This window comes from Sesamum indicum, linkage group LG7 (genome assembly GCF_000512975.1).
Source record: "Sesamum indicum cultivar Zhongzhi No. 13 linkage group LG7, S_indicum_v1.0, whole genome shotgun sequence".
Classification (NCBI taxonomy): domain Eukaryota; kingdom Viridiplantae; phylum Streptophyta; class Magnoliopsida; order Lamiales; family Pedaliaceae; genus Sesamum; species Sesamum indicum.
This window is the reverse complement of record NC_026151.1, coordinates 2,885,026-2,904,959: the sequence shown is the minus strand read 5'-3', so window position 1 is coordinate 2,904,959 and position 19,934 is coordinate 2,885,026. Positions and strand designations below refer to the sequence as shown.

Sequence of the window (19,934 nt, the reverse complement as noted above, 5' to 3'; positions counted from 1 at the left end):
ATTTATGGGCATTAAGTATATCATATAACATCTAGATGGTTTGATGTACATAATTTTTTAATTAATTTAGATTGAATTTACTAATCAAATTTCACATACCTTTTTTTTCCCCCTCAATTATCATAACATGGATGTGTAACTTTTTAAATGTCAAGTGCCTTCATTTCTTATTTTGGCCCTATAAATAACCTATGTAATAGGATAACATATTTTATGTATAATTTATTGTATAGGTGTGCTGGTCATATTAATAATATAAAGTGAAATTTCACAAAAGTTAGGTGTGACAATGGAAAAAAATTTAGCATAATTATAAATACATTCTCATTGAACGACAAAATGATAAATACATCCTGAATTTAACATTTGTCTAACAAGGGCACATTCAGTCAACTTTCGTTAGGTTTTAATTCAATTTTTGTGGTGAATCAACCAAAATTAACTTTTTGGGTTATGAATTATATATTTTACATATGTTGTTAGAATTATAATTATTACAAGTAACACTGTTGTAATAAATTTTAAAATATTTATAGTAATATAATAATTTATTTATTTTGAACGATACGTATCATTTTTTAACTTTAAATGTACTATTATATTAATTCTCCACTTTTCCTCATATTAATCCACTTAATCAGTTTGTTAATATTTCATATTTTAGAAATTGTGTTGTGTCTATAAGACTGTATATCTATATTATAGAGGTAAATAGAATTTATCACATGAGATATGAGAAATGAGTAAAAAAAAATTATGTAAAATGAAAATTAATAAAAAAAATTTTGTGTTCTGAAAAATAAAATAAAAAATTTCCTGTATTTTATGTTTATAGAGTAATTTATTTTATTTTTCAAAATATAAAAAGTAATTTATTAAAAAAAATCATATATTTACTAATTTCTGGAATTACATCTAATCTATTTCATACATGCGTACAAATATCGCTTACCTTATTATTAATCAAATTAAACTTGTCAAGAAACAACAGCCATAGAGTGAGAAGAGACCACAGGTAGATTTGACTGCGATTCTGATCGTCCGTAAAGTGAGGGGGAGCAGAAAACTCAGATTGATATTTCTGGTCTTTTGAGGTAAAGCTCTCAATTCTGCAATTCAAATTTTGTAGTGGTGAAATATGTGTGTATGCGCGTGTGGGTGTGTGTGTTTATGCATATATATCTCTGGAAGAAATACCTATGATTGTGTGTGGTATGAATTCGGGGCTCAAGCAAGGAGGTTTTGGTGAAATTCGTACTAGGAAGTTGATTGGCTTACAAGATTTGCTCAAGCTGAGAGGAGCGTTCGGTTCTTTGTTTTAGTTGTCTTTGAATTATTTAGTTATTTGATTACGAGTTTTCATACAGTTAACTGGAATATGTAGGAGTTCGAAGTAGAGGTGAAAAGGAAATTGATATTAGTTCAATGTACCTTGTGACTTGAGTTAATTGCTGGCTCTGTGTGAGTGAATTGGTTCTGCGGAAATGAATTTTCGGAGCTATACAATAGGGGTACGTATTCACGGGAGGATAATCTGAAAGTTCTATTTTAAGAGGAAATGAGATTTCGTCTTAATGGATTGTGACTGGTTGATAGTTGAAGTTCCATAATTATGCAGAAACAGGCATTGCTTATTTGCCGAGGGACATAATACTTGATATGGTGAAGCCGTGTAAATCTCAAACTTGGTTTTATTGCTGAAACATCAAGCAAGGCATGATGTAACTGTTGTTGTCTATGCTGTTCATATTGCTGGAATTCCTGTTACAGTTGATGAATTCCTTTATAAGTATATCCATGGGCATGCCTCTTGTGCTGGGGTATCATTCTTGATTCACGAAACCCGTGTTTTAAGAGGCAAAGATGGAAGAATGGGAGTACATTGCTCAATTGTCCTCACAAGAGAATATTCTTACATTATAATGTTCAAGAAAGAGAATCATATAATTTATGACTAATTCACTCATGATATAAGCAGATTATTATTGCTAGGAGCATTACACGGTTGCTCATCAAGTTCTGTGTTGTGGGTTCATGTCAGTGTATATGTTATTCCATATAGTATTAATACTAGTACAATTTCTTTTTTGCACTTGTATTCAGTGGCGACAATGATGCAGGAAAGTTGCGGACTTCATTAATTCAGAATCTGTACCTCATTTTTTCCACCTTCTAAATTTGGACAAGCAAGCTGGCGATAATGGAAACAAACTTGTTCCAACCGTTGGTGGCAGCAGTAGTTTCAGCTGCAATCGCTACTAGATCATACAGAAAGAAGTCTCTTGACCTTTCTGGAGCTATTGCTGGCTTTGCTGTCATGACTATTCATATTGCTGTCAATTACAGGTCCTCCAAAATATTAAAATTGTATTTCTTTTATATGTTTGCATGTAGATGTTACATAAATAACTCGCTGGTACATTCATACATGCCCAGAATGTTTACTATCTTTATTGCATTGATATAATTTTAGGTTCGGTGCTGTGCTGCTTATCTTCTTTTTCACATCTTCAATGTTCACAAAATTTGGAGAGGACAAAAAGCGTAAGGTTGATGCTGATTTCAAAGAGGGTGGTCAACGCAACTGGTATCCTCCTCTTCCTCTATGAAACTACACTATCTTTGATGGACAAAATTGTGTGCACATAAGTTGCTGTGGGTTTATGAAATGAACTTTGTGTTACCGAAGGCATCTACTTCAGTCTTTTATTCAACTATTCAGTCTGTGTTTTCTACATTCTGAAAATGAAACGATTTTTCCTTATATGTGAAGCGGTTATGCATTTTACTTTAAGAAAATGATTTTAAGCTTCTTTATGTTTCACAATCCAAAGTTTCTTCATCTTTAAAAATAAATAAATAAATGCCATATGGCACCTACAGATAATGGATTTGACTGGATTTGTTTCCCATTTTCTTGGGAAAGCATATCATATTTCTTTTGTATTTGACTCATGTTCTGTGGTTCTGCTAATAAATTCTAAGCGAAAAGCCCGAAATTGAAGCCTTATATGTTAACTTTGTTGGAATATAATAGCTGTCGATAGTTGTCCTATACAGGATACAAGTTCTCTTTAACAGTGGCATTGCGACACTTTTGGTCTTGATTGCTTGGAAATTGGTGGGAAGTCAAGATTATTGTCTGAACTCAAAAGAATCAGGTCTTATGACCTCTCTAATCGGTGGTATTATTGGTCACTATTGTTGCTGCAATGGAGACACATGGTCATCCGAACTTGGGATTCTTAGTGATGAGCAGCCACGACTCATTACGACCTTCAAGGTGCATAAGCATTGTTTTAACAACATTACCAGTCTCTCTCTCTATCTATCTCAAATTTCATTTTGCCATTCATATTTGGTGGTAATCCCTCCTGGTATGAGTGATCGGCTATATTCCCTCATCAATGCTTTATTATCATACTCCTGAATTCCTGCTTCCTGTTCCCTTATTTTTTCGTCATTTAATCTTACCCTTTCCAATTTTAGCCTGTGGTCCTTACCCTTTCTTTCACTTTGATCAGCCTGTTCGAAGGGGTACGAATGGTGGCGTGACAAAGGCAGGACTTCTAGCAGCTGCAGCAGGAGGCTCCGTAATTGGACTGACGTTTGTTATCCTAGGATTCATTACCACCAACTGCACTTTCAATGTAGCCCTGAAGCAACTATTACTAATACCAGTTTCAGCTCTCGCCGGGTTGTGTGGAAGTGTTATAGATTCTTTACTTGGGGCGACCCTCCAATACAGTGGTTTCTGCAGTGTCCGAAATAAGGTAATATTTCTGTACTTATATGCAAGTTAGGCTATTGCTTTCTGCGTATTCATTGAATGCTAACTTGAGGTCCAACAATAAGATCATCAACTGATTGTCCACAGAAATCAAATATGACACTTTGATCCTCAAACTCTGCAGGTTGTTGGAAAACCAGGGCCAACTGTGAAGAGAATCTCCGGTCTTAGCGTACTGGACAACAATGCAGTGAATCTCGTCTCCATATTTTTAACGACTGCACTCACTTCCATCACTTGCTTATACATATTCTGAGAAATTTGTACTCAAAACAAGTCGTGTTGTCTAATGGGGAAGGTCGAGATAAAATTGCTCCATCATTTTCATGAGATATCAAGTCTGTGTTAGGATCAAAACCCAGATTCAGACCCAGCCCATTTGAGTAATAAAATGAAATCTCAATCGTCTCATGTTTGTCACATAACCTAATATGCTGAGTTCTGATTATGCGCACACAACGTATAGTTTAAGATGAACACAACTTGAAAGAACCATACCCTTTAACATAATATATATATATATAGGGATTTAATCATTTGAATAACCATAGTCCCTAAATCAAATCTACACAAAACTTATCTTCATCTTTATTACACTTCCAAATATAACATGAGTAATAATACACAATCGAGTTCAAGGAAAACAACAGCATAAGCAGTCCAAGCAGCACTCACATGTCTCGTAGCAACAGAAACAGCAGCACAACGCGAACAAGCTGCACATTAAAACCAAAACAGAACAAAGATAGTCATATTTTCATATCTCCAACGGAAGGACTTTAGATTTGGTTACGATTGAAGTCTCATGAACACAACCTGAGTTACTATTAATTTGAAAAAGGGGGGGAAGAAGCAAAAGGAGTGACAAACCAAGCATAAAGGTTGCCTTTCTCTTCACGGCGTCGCTGGATATGATCGTAGTATGACATTTCTTGATAAGCTGGCGGCGCATACATGATTTTTGCTTGCTGCTCCTCCTCCTTAGTACCTGAAGTGCTGATTCTTTATGAATACTGATTACTAGTTATACTCCAAAGACCATCAGGATAACATATAGTACATACACATCAATTATTTTTTCCAACTTTTTTTCCTTCCCCTTTTTTATTAAAGAAAATGCTAATTACACTTAGACTAGAACCACAAAATTATACTTTTTCTCAAACAAAATTTAAAATTATATTTATACTTCCTTAAAAAATTCACTATTTACGACCGACCTCCTTCCGACAGGATTTGAATGAGAAATCCTAACGCTAGTGAAAAATATTACTTAAATTTTTAGTTTATCCCTTATTTAACATTCTCATATAATAATTTTGTACTTATGAGGGTAAAATTATAATACTATTAATCTCACTCCACACACACACACATATATATACACTACATTATCTCTTTATAAGCAAAAAAAATATACATTAAAAAGTTAAATAATGGGTAAAATAAAAAATTTATGTAACTTTTTTTTGTTAACTTTAATATTTTTCGTAAAAACTCTAACGGAAGGGTGTCATATGTAAAGGAAGAATTTTTTAAAAGAACGTAAATGTAATTTTAAAATTCTTTGTGGGAAAGTGTAATTTTGTAGTTTTAAAGGGAGCCTAAGTGTAATTAACCCTAAAAAAAGATGAATTACGCTTCAGGTCAAGACAGATTTCAAGAATCATAAACCACTTCTAAATCAATTACTGATACGATTCTTTTATTGATAAAAGTAAGGGATTATTACACTGGACTCTCCTGTGGTTTGGTGTAATTACACATAGACCTTCTGTAGTTTAAAAAATTACATCAAACACCCTTAAGGTTTGATTTTGTCTAACAAATTAGTCCCCCATTAGTCAAAATTAACTCAATTTGCTGATATCGACAAAAAAAAAATGAAAAAAAATCTATGTTTACCACTAATTGGCTTATTACTCATTTATTGCAGGTCAAATGAATCTTTTTATAATCAAACTACCCTCATATGTCTTCACGATTTAATGCATATGAGGAGATATATCTTCACTAGTATATGAGTAGTTTAGTTCGAAAAAAATTATTTGGCCTATAATAAGTTAGTAATAAGTCAATCAAGGATATATATATCGATATTCATTCAATTTTTATGCTAATACCAGCAAATTTAGTGGATTTTGACTAGTGAAATAACTAATTTATTAGACGAAAGTAAACTTCAATGATGTTAGATGTAATTTTTCAAATTACAGAGAAACCTATATGTAATTATACCAAATTTTAAAGGAGGAAAGTATAATTATTCCTAAAAGTAATCAAACACGTAATAATTCAATAGAAAATATACGTCCTTACTAATTGAATCAACTGCCTTCGCATTATGGTGTAGGATTGAGGTGGCGTTGCTGCGATTTACTGGAAAATTAGGTGTACCAATTTCAATTCTTATGATGAATGGATAAGAAAGTAGGTATAGAATTGAGTGGTTGATACGTGAATCTTGATTCACATTTATGATAAGGGATACGTAATTCCATCTCTATTTAAATAATTTTTCCATATCAACACGTAATATTTTTTTTTTTTTTCAAATTACAACCATCTTTCTTGATATTTAACATAATTATAGATATTTTTTTGTTATTTAAAAAATTATAAATACCCTCTAATTTTAATGTCTGTATAATAATAAGCCCTTTCCGTTAGGTTTTCATCTAATTTTGGTGGTGAGCTGATTAAAATCTCCTTTTTAAATTATGAATTATAGTTATATATATTTCATAAATTTTTAATTTATTTTTATGAAGTAATATTCCTTTTAAATTGCTTATTTTATCTACTCTTAATTTTTTTATTTTTAGAAAATTTAACAAGGGTAAAATAATAATGTTTGCTTCACAGTCTAGGAGTTACACAATTATTTTTAATTTGAGGGGGGCATTTATAATTTTTCAAACAACGGTGGTATTTATAATTATGTTAAACCTTAGGGAAAGTAGTTCTAATTTACCCAATATTTTTTAGATGGTTCCTTAAAATTTTGGGATAATTACACTCTTCTTTCTTAAAGTTTGATGTAACTATATGTAAATCCGCTTTGGTTTGAAAAATTACATTTAGTACTCCCGATATTTTCTTACATTTAACAAGTAAATCCATTCGTTAGTTAAGATTCACAAAATTTGCATATATTAACAAAAAAATCGAAAAAAAAAATTATATTTAGCCTCTATTGACTTATTGCAGGTCAAATAAATTTTTTTATGATAAAATTACCCTCATATGTCTTCATGCGTTAATACATGTGAGGATATATATTTTCATCGTTATAAGAGTAGTTTTGTCCAAAAAATTTTATTTAACCCGCAATAAGTCAGTAATAAATCAATTAAGAATAGATATCAATTTTTATTTAATTTTTTTATTAATATCAGCAAATTTAATAAATTTTGAATGCTAAATGTAATTTTTCAAAGCACAGATGAACGTATAATTGCATGAAACTTCAAGGAAGGAGATTGTAATTATCTCTAAAACTTTATCCATATTGCTTAATTTAGAAAATATTGTTGATTGTGAAAAATTTAATATTAATTTGATGGACACTGTATTACGTAACACCGCGACACAACCGGACGTAGATGTTGGGTTTGCATAGATTGGTACAATGTAGTAAGATGGGGCGGGTTTTTTCAGAAATTATGGATATAGGGTGGGCCCAGGAAGTACGATGTTTCACCCGATTGGATTGGATGGTTCAATCAGTTAGAAATCCACATCAGGGTGATAAAATTCCCAAAAAGCCCATGACATCAAACTGTGAAACTCCACATGTAACTTGACCATCACTGTAAATACACCAACTGAAGTGGACGCCAAGAAACGAACCTTCTTCCTTCCCACTACTCAAAATTCACTCCCCAAACACACACACAATAATCTGCGCTTGTCAGTTTTGATCTGCGGATATTTAGTTCGTTATTTGTAGCGATTAGTTAAATTGAGTTGAGATATACAGAAGCAATGGAAGGAGGTGGAGTGAAGGCGAGGAGTAAGGCGGAGATCGACACGAGCGCACCGTTCCGGTCGGTCAAAGAAGCCGTCATGTTGTTCGGCGAGAGGGTTCTTGCCGGCGAGCTCTACGCCAACAAGCTCAAAGAGGTCAGCCTTCCCTCAACTACCATAAACACTCCAATGTCTTTCCACTATCAAAATATTTACGCAAAATTGATTATATTTTTTGTTCTGTAACTATAAATTATTGGTATTATTGGTTATGTAATTTACTCTATTTATAAATATAATTTTTTTGTAAGAATTTGATTTTGAATATCTTATATTTGATCTTTTTTTAATGATAAATTCAGTCCTATATTGATAATTTTGTCATTAGCACAAAAATATATCGATACAAGACTAAATTTGCCACCAAAAAACCTAAAGTTCAGTACTAATTGGAAAAAAAGGTAAATATATAAATAGAATAAATTACAAGATCAAAAGTACGAACTATCTATAATTACGTACTAATATAATTTTTTCAAACATTTAATAGTAAAAATTAAACTCGTTCCGACAGCAGTATTCATACTGTTTCAATATATATTTTCATGTTCGACTATACTAAAAATTTCTTACAAAACCCTTATTATATCTATATATATATGTGTGTTGTTTTTGCTGAAAATAAGAAAGACTATTAACTTGTCGAGTAAATTAAAGTTGCTTAATTACTTTATGATTGGAGGATTAATTAATCTGGACAAGAGATTGATATTGTTTTTAATTGTAAGAATTGATCAAAACAAATAATGACTCCACCTAAAACAATCGAATTAAATTATATTATACTTAAACGCTTTATCTTTCTTGAACGAGAGAACATAACAAGCAATTGGTTGGGAAATTTTTAAATATATATATTTTTCATATGATTGAGTATACAATTTTAAAGAGTAACCAATCACATAACAAGTATATTGTGTTTCTTGTATAGTTAATTGGGTTATTTTTATCAAGAATTTTTCTAGCCGTTGGTATCAAGTATCAACTATTGCTTTTCCAAATATAAAAATAATTAAATGTACATCCAAAAATTAATATTTTAAGACAAAAAATCTGCAACAGCTAGCCAGCAAGATTTTACCTTAAATTTGAAGTGATCGAGAATCATGCACTTTTATGCTTTGCTTCTTGTCCGGAGATACCAAAACATGTTCCATCCTAATAAACTAAGGAAATTTTTACTGAAATTAAGGTTGGTCGATGACAGAATAAGTGTAATATACTTATCATGTGATTGGTCACTTTCCTTAAATTATAAGTATATTACACTTACCGTATGATTGGTTTTTTTAAATTCCACTAAATTTGATTTGTGTTAGAATTTGGCCATAAACTAATTATAGCTAATTAAGACAGATGCGAGATGGGATGATGGACGAAACAGAGACATCTGAGCTCGAGCAGACAAAGCAAAGCCTCCGAAAGGCACGTGAGGAGAGCATGCAAATGGCCCAATACCTCTCTTCATTACAACAAGAGCTCCAAGAAACCAAAATGGAACTCCAACGACTGAAATCTGGTGCATTTGACAGATACGCGCAGCTGGAGCTGGAAATCGAGGACTTGAAATTCATCGAGGACTATAAGGAAAGAACGGAACAAGTGAAAAAGGAGACGACTGATCATGATCATGATCATGATAGTGAAGGAGTTGAGTTCCAGAAGAAGAAATACGTGACGTTTGCAAACCCTCCGTCGGTGGCTCAGGTGCTTGTGCCGCAACCGCCGCCCAGCGAGGCGGTGCTGCAGCGCCACCCGTCGCTTAGGAAGAAGAAGAAGAAGCCGCTGATCCCTTTTATTGGGGGGATTTTTTCGAAGAAGAGGGGAAGCTCTGAGGTTGCCATGGCATGAGTGAGATCGATTAAGGTTGTCCAATTTGGAGGGAGTTTTAATTTCCGATGTTCAATAATGCATGCATGAGTGTTACTAAACAAATTTATAGTGTAAAACATGTAGCATGATGATCATGGTCATGGTCATGGTCATGGTCATGGTCATATTTTTCTTTTTGTTCAATATGATTATAATTTTCAATAATGTCATTCTTTCAATTTGATTTGGTATTCTCAATATATCAATTAGTTAACATAATAATTGAAAATAAAAAGGGTTACTAAAACAACTCAAATTAATTAATCCGCCTCCACTAAGATTTAATATAATTATAAATACCTTCTAATTATTGTTTAAAAAATTATAAATACCTCGTTGATTTTAGTGTCTGTGAAACAACGAGCCCATTCTATTAAATTTTCATCCAATTTTTGTGGTGAACTGACCAAAATATCCTCTTAGATCATGAATTATAATTTTATATACTTTTTAGAATAATATTTTATAAAATATTTTTATGAACTACTATTCTCAATGGATTATATACTTTATACCCACCCTCAATTTTCTTTTATAGTTTTTCAAATGTTTTTATTTTTTATTTGAAAAAAAAATACAACAAGAGTAAAGTAGTTATTTTTACCTTGCTATGTAGGACTGCATAATTACTTTCTATTTAAGAGGATATTTATAAATTTTCAAATAACGAGTGGATACTCGTAATTATGTAAAATATCAAGGGAAGTAGTTGTAATATATATACCCTTAATTTTAGGTATAATGACACCGTCCTCTTCTAAAATTTGGTATAACTAGTAAATCATCTATTGTTTGAGAAATTACATCTAGTATTTGTAAAGTTTATTTCCGTCCAACAAATAAATCCGTCTATTTGTAAATTCCATTTTTTTACAACATCACAAAAAAAGGTGAACGAAAATTCATATTTATTTCCATTAACTTATCAGGATTAGGCAATTTTGGTCCTCCAACTATACTCATTTTCCATTTAGTCCTTTAATTTTTTAGAGTTACAAATAGTCGTTTAGTTTTTTTTTTTTTTTAATTGCTCAATTTTGACCCTTATTTCGCCGGAATTTCTCTAAACTTGCCGGAAAATGACTTACAAATTGTCCACTACTGGGTGGGTTTTTCCTAGTCCAACAACATTGTGAATTAACGTAGTTAGCAGATGGCATATATATTTGTGATGATTATGAGTCTGTAGGTAGAGTCAATGAAAGCGGCCGGTCCATAAATGAGCTACGTACGCGTGTTTACCATAAAGTTAAGTTGCTTAGGTTTTAGCAAAATTCACCTTAGCCCTCTCAATTATCTCCCTCCACCTCTACTCACTAAAGTTATTACAACACTCTTTTGTACTGCATTTCCATACTCAAGTCAGTAATCAATATTATAATTCTTAACAACTTTTGACCTCTTTGAGAATAGGATTCTGCCCACGTATTTATAACCCAAGTTTTTTCAGTCATTTCAATGAATTATGTATATATATACAAACATATATATATATCTATGTTCTTCATGTAAAACATAGGGAAAAGTATTATTTTAGTCCGTTAAATATGTCTAATTTTAATTTTAATTCGATAATTATGTTCATTTTTGTTTAGGTCCAATAACTTATGAAATTGCATACTTTTAGTCCTCTAGCAGCTTTTCGAACAATTTTACCCCTATGCAACTTTTGAAAGGAATTTTAGTCCATATGCACTCATAGGGTGAAATTGTCCGAAAATCTGTCAGATGACTAAAAGTAAGCAATTTCTTAAGTTACTGGACCTAAACAAAAATGGACATAGTTATCGGATTAAAATTAAAATTAAGCATACTTGGCGGACTAAAATAATACTTTTCCCTAAAACATAAAGCAGGCACAAAAAATTTCCAAATTCCGGAAAAAAAAAAAGGTCGGAAAGGCATCTTAGCATTTTGAAAAGGAAGAATTTAATCCTCTTTCGTCTGATTGTAGTCATATATCACGCAATTATTTGTTCTAATCCTTGTATTTTGGCATGTATATATAATATTATAGGAAAATTATAATATTTAGACCTGTAATTTAGAGGTGATATTTTTAGTCCTATACAAATTGATTTTCACAACTTAATCCTGTAACTTTTTATTTAGCAATTTTGGTCCTTATCCGGCTAATTTGATAAAAAATTACAATTTTAGTCATGTAAGTAAATTCATGAAAAACCAAAAACGCCAACTCTCTTAAGTTATAGGACTAAAAATGCCAATGTCCCTAAGTTACAGCACGAAAACTGCTATTTAATTGGATCACGTACAAGTCACATGCGATTTTCCCACCAAATTGGCCGGAAAAAGATAAAAATTGCCAAATTTTTAAAATTTCATGACTAAGTCACGAAATCAATTTGCATAGGACCAAAATTACCAATCCCATAAATTACATTTTTCCCTAATATTATCTATTTCGCGTTATTTATTAAATATAAAAGCTCAAATATTCAACTAGTTCTCTATCTAACCCCAACAAGCCAAAGAATGAAGGTTAATTGGAGATAAAACAAAATAGTGTAATATATTTGAGATGTTATAGTTAGTAAATGAGCGCAAAATAAACAATATACTAATCAAAAAATATGAAAATTAGTCACAAATTGCGTTTTAGGCTGTCTTTTAATTAGTTTATGGAGATTTTGTGCCTATTCAATAATTAATTTTCATAGAGTATGACTGTAGTGTGATTAATTATTTTTATTCGATTGCATCAATTCCAAAATAAATATATTATGAATATATAATCAAACCTGATTTAAATTAAAATTTATGGTATAAAGTGATCATAAGTGGAATGAATACATACAAGGAAGGAAAAAGTAAGGAGAATGTTGTAAGAAGAATACATAATGGTATCAATTTCACACAACATCGGAATTTCTTGCACTAAATACGCCATCCAGCTGGGACGATTTGTTGAAGAACTCAATGCAGTCGGCAATGGCTTCGTTGTAGTGCGAATTGGAGGAGTAGTAGTAATTGTATGAACTGCTGCATGAAGTCTTGGGTGTCTCCACCGTCGACCTGTCACATGACCTCCGCCTCGCCGCCGTGTCCGACGGAGGAGACCGGCCTCTAGCGGGGAGGCCCCGGGGGAAGATGAACCGCATTATGATCTTCCGAAACCGGTCCAACAGTTTCATGCTTGCTTAATCTGAATAATTAAGAAACCCTAATCTTTGATGAGAGCATCTTCACAACCACATGAACCCTCTACTTATATTGATGACTGTAACTATCCAATTAATTTTTGGGAAGATATTCTCCGGCAAGTGTAGCGCTATCATTTCTGTCGTATGGAAAAAATTATAAAAAGGGTTATTTGTATTATTTTTGTTTTAGTTTAATCAAATTTAATTTATACTAATTAATCATATTGTAAGAATTATCATTATTAAATTGATTCGAGTCATAACTAATGTGTCGATTGTCTCGTTTTATGTGTGTTGTTGTAATTTATTTATAGTCATATTATATAATGTATTGATTAAATAGATGTAATGTTAATTTAAAAAATCATATTATAAGTATTGTTGTATTTGCATAGGGCTAATTTTTAAATTATATGTCAATTAATTGTATTATCAATGTATTTTTATTTATAATTATATGATTATAATTTTGAGATATTATCAATGTATTTTTATTTATAATTATATGAATATAATTTAAAGTTAATTGAACTTTTTTTGTAACTAGAATTTATTCAAATTGTGTATGACATAGGGAGTGATGCTAGTTTCGTAATTAAGAAAAGATGTTGTCTCAGGCATGTGACCAAATCATTTGCATGGCCTTTTGTCCTAAACAAGCACAATTATTAATTAGTGTATTAGGATATCTAGCAACGACTAATTAATTAATAACAAAGAATTCATCACTTATGTAAAAATTATTATGTATTTTTCATCTTGTAATTCCGATCGTTTGATTTCAATTTTGCGATTAGCGACAAAAATTTTGAAAAAATATCCAATTTGATCGAAAAATACCAATTTGTTAGTCACGTGACAACTTTTTTTTTAGCCAAATTAATATTTTTCGACAGAAATTAGATCGAATATGTTACTTTTTCCTAAGAAAAATTGTTGTCCTTAATTGATATTTTAAAATAAAATTAAGTGGGCTAAAAGCGTCATTCTATTATAATTATAGGACGAAAAATATAATTTATTTTTAAAATTAAATTATTAGATATATAGAATGAATAAAATGAAATGTTTGTAATTATATGCTTAATTCACTAAAATTAATTAATATAAATATTTGGGTAGCTTTAAGTGCAAGCAGCGTCTCAGGGGGAAGAAATTAAGATATTAAGTAATTGTGCCCCACCAATGTCTCCTAGTTTTCACTTTTTTTTTAATTTAATTAATTTCTCATTCTGTCCTTTACTAATTTTTTTTCTACTTTATTTAAATATATATGTATTCTGAATTAATTAATAAGATGAATTATATTAGAAAATATATAAGACAATGAATATGATTTTGTCTCTTGGACATTGAACATAGTTGGAACAAGCGCCTTTGCAATATACAGGGAACCTTGTTCAAAGGAAAAAAGAAGCCATATTATAAATATGTGGGATAATTATATGGGATTTTTATACGAATTATTTTTATTTAATTACACGTACATCACCAGAACGTCAACGTCATTTATAACTAGGAACAACATGTATACATAGGTTGCATTAATTCACTTTAATTTGTAGAAAATAGAGTATCTATGTAAGATTATTGCAATCTTACCATGAAAGTAATTAAGGTAATTATGACTGCATATTTAGGGGAAAAAATGAGGTATTTATGATTAAAGACCAACAGAATGTCTGAACTGAACTTTTTGTATAAAAATTAACAACATAATGCTTGGATTACGCACTTTTGGTTCTTGTAATCTTGTCCAGTTTTGAATATATATAGTGTAAAGCGGATTGGGTTTGATATCTCAAAATTGATGTACAGAGATTAGGTCATTTATTTTATTTTAAAAAAAAAGATATTAATTATACACATGAACATATATGTATTAAATGAAACACAAGTTACAATAGGATTTGGAATAAAACTTTCAATTCATGTGTTCAAATTCAGGCAAAAATAAAATGTTTTACTTGTGTTTGCTCATTTTATTTTTCGATCTTGTCGGTGATTACATTAATTATATGCAGGAAAAATTGTAAATTTACTCGTGTAATTTAGGGTTGGTATTTTAGTTCTGAACAAATTGATTTTCACAATTTAGTCCTGTAACTTTATAGTTTTGACAATTTTAATCCTTTTCCGACTAATTTAACCGAAAATTACAATTTACTTGCACTTTTTGTCCTGTAAATAAATTCATGAAAGATCAAAAATGTCAACTCTTCCAAGTTATAGGACTAAAAATGCCAACGCCCTCTAAGTTACAAGACTAAAATTGTAATTTAATTAGGTCATGTGCAAATGACATGCAATTTTCTAGCCAAATTGACCTGAAAATGATGAAAATTGCCAAATTCTTAAAGCTATCAATTTGTGCATGACCAAAATCGCCACACCCAATAAGTTATAGGACTAAAATTACATTAATTAAATATGATCAGACATATAAAAGAACTGTAATTAAATATGATCTGACATTTTCAATATATATATATCTCTTGTCTCTCCAAAATTTAAAATTAAGTATAGCATTTTCTTCAAATATCTAAATCCAAATATATATGGCCAAATAATTTTGTAATAACTTAACTTTTAAGGTTGTCCTCAACCTCTACATGTTCATAAAGCAAATAATTAAATTCTTGATTAGGGTTTTCCAAGACAGCTTTTTCCAGAACGAGGAATAATAATAATTCTCGAGTTTTTCGAAGATTATTCAATAATCTGTAATTAAGTAATTAATTAATGACATTAGGTATATGAATGTGGTGATGATGGTTGACTAATTATTGTAATAGTTCTGGAATGACTTGAAAAGTATGTGTGGAATTAATGATGAGTGTCCTGGGAAATCTCTGTAATGTAACCTGAAGAAATCATTACCCCAATATACATTCATTTTACCTAATTAAGACATGTTTAAGACCTAACATTATCGAATTTTAGCAGTGTTTAATTACTCTCTCTCTCTCTCTCTATATATATATATATATATTCATTCTAGGGTTTGTTGCATAATAATATTGTCATACCCAAAAGGCTGCTGGCTATTATGATCTTGTCTCCAAGCTGATGGTTTAAGAAACCCTACTCAAGTTTTAAGGAATCTTGGTTCTGGTGTCCACAGAATATAATTAAGAATGTTATCATAAAATTACAATTTATTTTTAATTATAGAGATAATTACACCGTGCTCTCATAAAATTTAATAGAATTATATATAAAATTCTATATAATTTAAAAATTGCATCTAGTAACTATGACGTTTGTTTTCGTCTAATAAATAGATCTCACAGTTAATAAAAAATTCAAGAAATTTGCTGAAATTAGCAAAAATATTGCATGAAAATTCATATCTAAGTCAATGGACTTATTATAAGTTAAATAATTTTTTTCCAATCAAACTATCCTTTTGAGGGTCAAGATATATCTCTTCACTGCGCGTGAAGATGTATAATTGTAGTTTGATGAAAAAAATATTTGTTGGATCTGCAATAAGTCAGTAATTAGTCAATTCGAGCAAATATCTCATTCAATTTTTTACTAGTATCAACGAACCTGGTGAATTTTAACTAATAAATAAATTTATTTTATTAAATAAAAATAAATATCAAGAATATTAAATATAACTTTTCAAACTATAAAATATATATATATATAGATTTATTTCAAACCTCGTAGAAAGGGGCAATATAGTTATCCCTTAATTATATTCATTAAGTGATAATAATAATTATTATTATGACTTTTAGTATTAATTGAATTCGTGGTGATAAATATCGGTATTTACTCTTAGATTAGCGGCGATATAAACAAATGATATTTTAATATTATAATTAATTATATATATAGTAAATTTTTATCGCAATAATGATTCTTTTAATATTAATAGTCATTATCGTTTCGTGAAAATTATCATTAGCCATAATTAATATACAAAAATTGTGTAATAATTACTAAAAGCAAAAACTAACACATGTACAGTGGCGGCCTAGTAACATAATTAATTGTTGTCACTATATTTGTATTGTCACTACAGATGTATCACTAATTATTTATATTGACAATTTTATGTACAAATTTTATCACTATACCAAAATTATTATCACTTAATGTATAGTTTTAGTGACAATTTTGAAATTTTTATTGATATTTTATTGCTAATATTATATTTTTATTATTTGTGAGCGTCTAAATTTTCATATAATAACAATAAATTTGTCACTATAATTTACAATAAGTTATTTTTATTGTTATATGTGTCACTAATTTATTTACTCTGATAATTTAAAACATTTTGTATTATTAGACATGTCAAAGGTAGTATTAAGATAAAATAAAAATTTTTATCATTTGACATATATAATTAATTTTAACTCGTACTTACATTTAATGTTTTAGTATTAATATTATTTTTCTAACATATATTTGATCCAGTAGGAGGTCGAGATCGTTCCAAGAGTATTTTAGATGAAGTATGAAATCTGAGAACAGAGAAGATCGTTAGACTTGTTGGGAGGTCCTCAATTAAGATCATTCGATACTTAAGTCAGCTCCAGATTGAGATAGAATAGTTCGAACTGAAAATATTTAATGCTGGTAAATTGTAATAAATGTGCCTTATCATAAATAAAACATAACGAATGTGTTTATAAGGTCAAATGTGCCTACTTGCCTGGTCCACTTGACATCATCTTCAGTTGGGTGTAGTCAGATAATCAAAGGCCCTAATTTACGATTATTGGAGTGGGTTGGGTCGGGTCGGGTCGGACGACCAGACCCAAAATCAATATTGGCGGATCCTATGATGTATGTAGTATTTTCTTTAGGAAGAAGGTAATTATGTCCTTTTATTGATAATTATAATATTCCCCTACATATCAATATTTTGTTACAATCAAATCAAAGAGGTTTATTATTATTATTTTTTAGCCATGTATAATTTATTATTCATCATGCCTGACAGCTACATACCTCGGAAAGACCGGGAGTGAGCAGCTTGTGGACTCAGCCCAAACAGTTTGCATGGGCTCAACGTCCGGCCCAAATTGCCTAATCTAACCGACTTTTCTGCCTGATAATAATGGTTTGCGCAGTTGGGCCACTGAGTATTCAGACCGCCAAATCCAGTCAGGTAGAGATTTGAGTAATAATGATTCAGTGTAATTACATATAAACCTCTTATAGTTGGAAAATTAATATTTAGTACTCTTAAAATTTGCTTTCATATAATAAATATAAGTTTTTTATTAATTAAAATTTATTGATACCAATAAAAAATAAAATAAAAAATTATATTTATTTTAAATTAAATTATTATTAATTTATTGTAAATCAAACATATGAAAACAAAATTGAGATGGCATACCAAATGGTCAACGCATTTGTTAATCCAATTGAATCTCAGTTGCAACTAATTCTAAGTAAGATAGTTAGCTGGCCGACAATGACAAATTTAATATTATTATGACTATGTGATGAGCTCTTTTATTTTTTAAAAAGAAAATAATTTTTGTTTCAAATTTTATTACACCTTATATCTTATTTAATATATATATATAATATATTTCTAAATAAAATACATTATATCAATTTTATATATTAATTAAAGCAAAAAATGTAATATGATTTAAAATAAAAAAATCAATATACATTTTCCCAGTCTTCCACGACCAAATGATTCAGTAGTATTAATTTATTTGTATTAAATGTATTTTGTATTATAATTGTATTAATGAGAGAGAGAGAGGGAGAAGCCTATTCATTCAGTCAGAAGTCGTGAATCATTTTCTTTATCCATACTATAATTGCTATTTGCGTTTTTCCCAAGAGCGTCTCACGTGCTAGTAGCAACTCTTGCAACTTGCAACCCATACATTAATATTTTTTTATTTTTTAAATGATCAATATCTTAATTTAAAAAAAAAAAAGTTTCTCAAATTATAATTTTAATATTTTTTAATAATATCGTAATTATAATTTTGTTTTCTTCTGAACCTAATGCTCTCACCTATCTTTTCCATGTGTTCTTTTTCTCACAAATCGTTATATATTTTTTTGTTTCATCCTTACTCGATGTTCTTTTTCTTCTTACAGATTTTTTTTTCTTTTTTATCCTCTCACATTATGATTGTTTATATATATATATATATATATATATTTTTCATTTCACACCACAGTTATTTTTTATATGTTTGTGAAGACTGCATGTGGAGACGACTAATTAATACAAATATAAATACATATTTGATGATAAAATATATAAGTGTTCACATCTCAAGCCTTAATGGTGGGAAGGAGGGGACCTGAAAATTGATATTCATTACAGTGATGTCTGCATTCAAATTGTCAAAGCAATAATAATCAGGACAGAAGTTTCATAGATGACAATATCCTTCATTGATGAGGATGGGGTGGATAGTAAGTTTAGCAACTACCTCATTCTACCAGGGTAAATATCACTTTTAATCCTTCAATTCTATTATTTATTTGAATTTAATCCCCTAAGTTTCAGATTCATCACATTTAATTCCTCATGTTGAAAGATTCTATCGAATATGGTCATTGACATTAAAATTTCGTTAAAACTTATGAATTGCCAAAGGAATTGAAAATATATATATATATAAATCCTCATGCCCATGGAAGAGTAATACGACACCAACACACCGAATATATATTTATTTAATTTTTTTATTCACCAGAATTATTATATATAGATGTAACACAAACTCATTACTTTTATGCACTACTATAACGGATTTTTTTGAAATTTATCGTAATTAAAATATCTCATCATTGTTTGAAATTACAAATATCCGTCTAAATTAATGCCCATCAAACAAATATATTTTCGTGGCAGTACATTGTAGAGGGTATTTATTAGATAATAATTAATTTAAAAAAAGTATTTATAATTTTTTGAATAACGATGATATATTTGTAATTATTATAAATTTTAGGAAAATTTGCTGTAGTTTACCCTTTTTTTAATTGTATATTAATATTGCATATGATGTTTTACTTAGAATAAAACATAAAATGCAAGTGAATTAATAATAAAAGACGGTGACCAAATTGTG

General features: G+C 29.9%; 2 protein-coding genes and 1 non-coding gene across 4 annotated transcripts; 2 read left to right on the top strand and 1 right to left on the bottom strand.

The window, feature by feature from the left end:
* LOC105166032 (protein PGR) lies at positions 953–4,215 on the top strand. 2 transcript variants are annotated; one of them, XM_011085232.2, is made up of 6 exons: positions 953–1,094; positions 2,121–2,346; positions 2,474–2,587; positions 3,061–3,283; positions 3,525–3,773; positions 3,915–4,215. In XM_011085232.2, exons 2-6 carry the CDS (start codon positions 2,201–2,203, stop codon positions 4,044–4,046), a joined length of 864 nt encoding a protein of 287 aa, XP_011083534.1. In that variant the 5' UTR covers positions 953–1,094; positions 2,121–2,200; the 3' UTR covers positions 4,047–4,215. The 2 variants fall into 2 exon arrangements, with proteins under 2 accessions (XP_011083534.1, XP_011083533.1); XM_011085231.2 differs by having other exon boundaries at positions 2,104–2,346.
* On the bottom strand, positions 4,357–4,922 carry LOC105166034. The gene is made up of 2 exons (XR_002287380.1): positions 4,661–4,922; positions 4,357–4,506 (listed from the first exon to the last, which is right to left on the bottom strand). It is a non-coding gene; the product is annotated as an uncharacterized LOC105166034 (transcript).
* LOC105166031 (WEB family protein At1g75720) lies at positions 7,612–9,812 on the top strand. Its single transcript, XM_011085230.2, has 2 exons — positions 7,612–7,915; positions 9,176–9,812. The coding sequence occupies exons 1-2, from the start codon at positions 7,778–7,780 to the stop codon at positions 9,668–9,670; spliced, it is 633 nt and encodes a 210-aa protein (XP_011083532.1). The 5' UTR covers positions 7,612–7,777; the 3' UTR covers positions 9,671–9,812.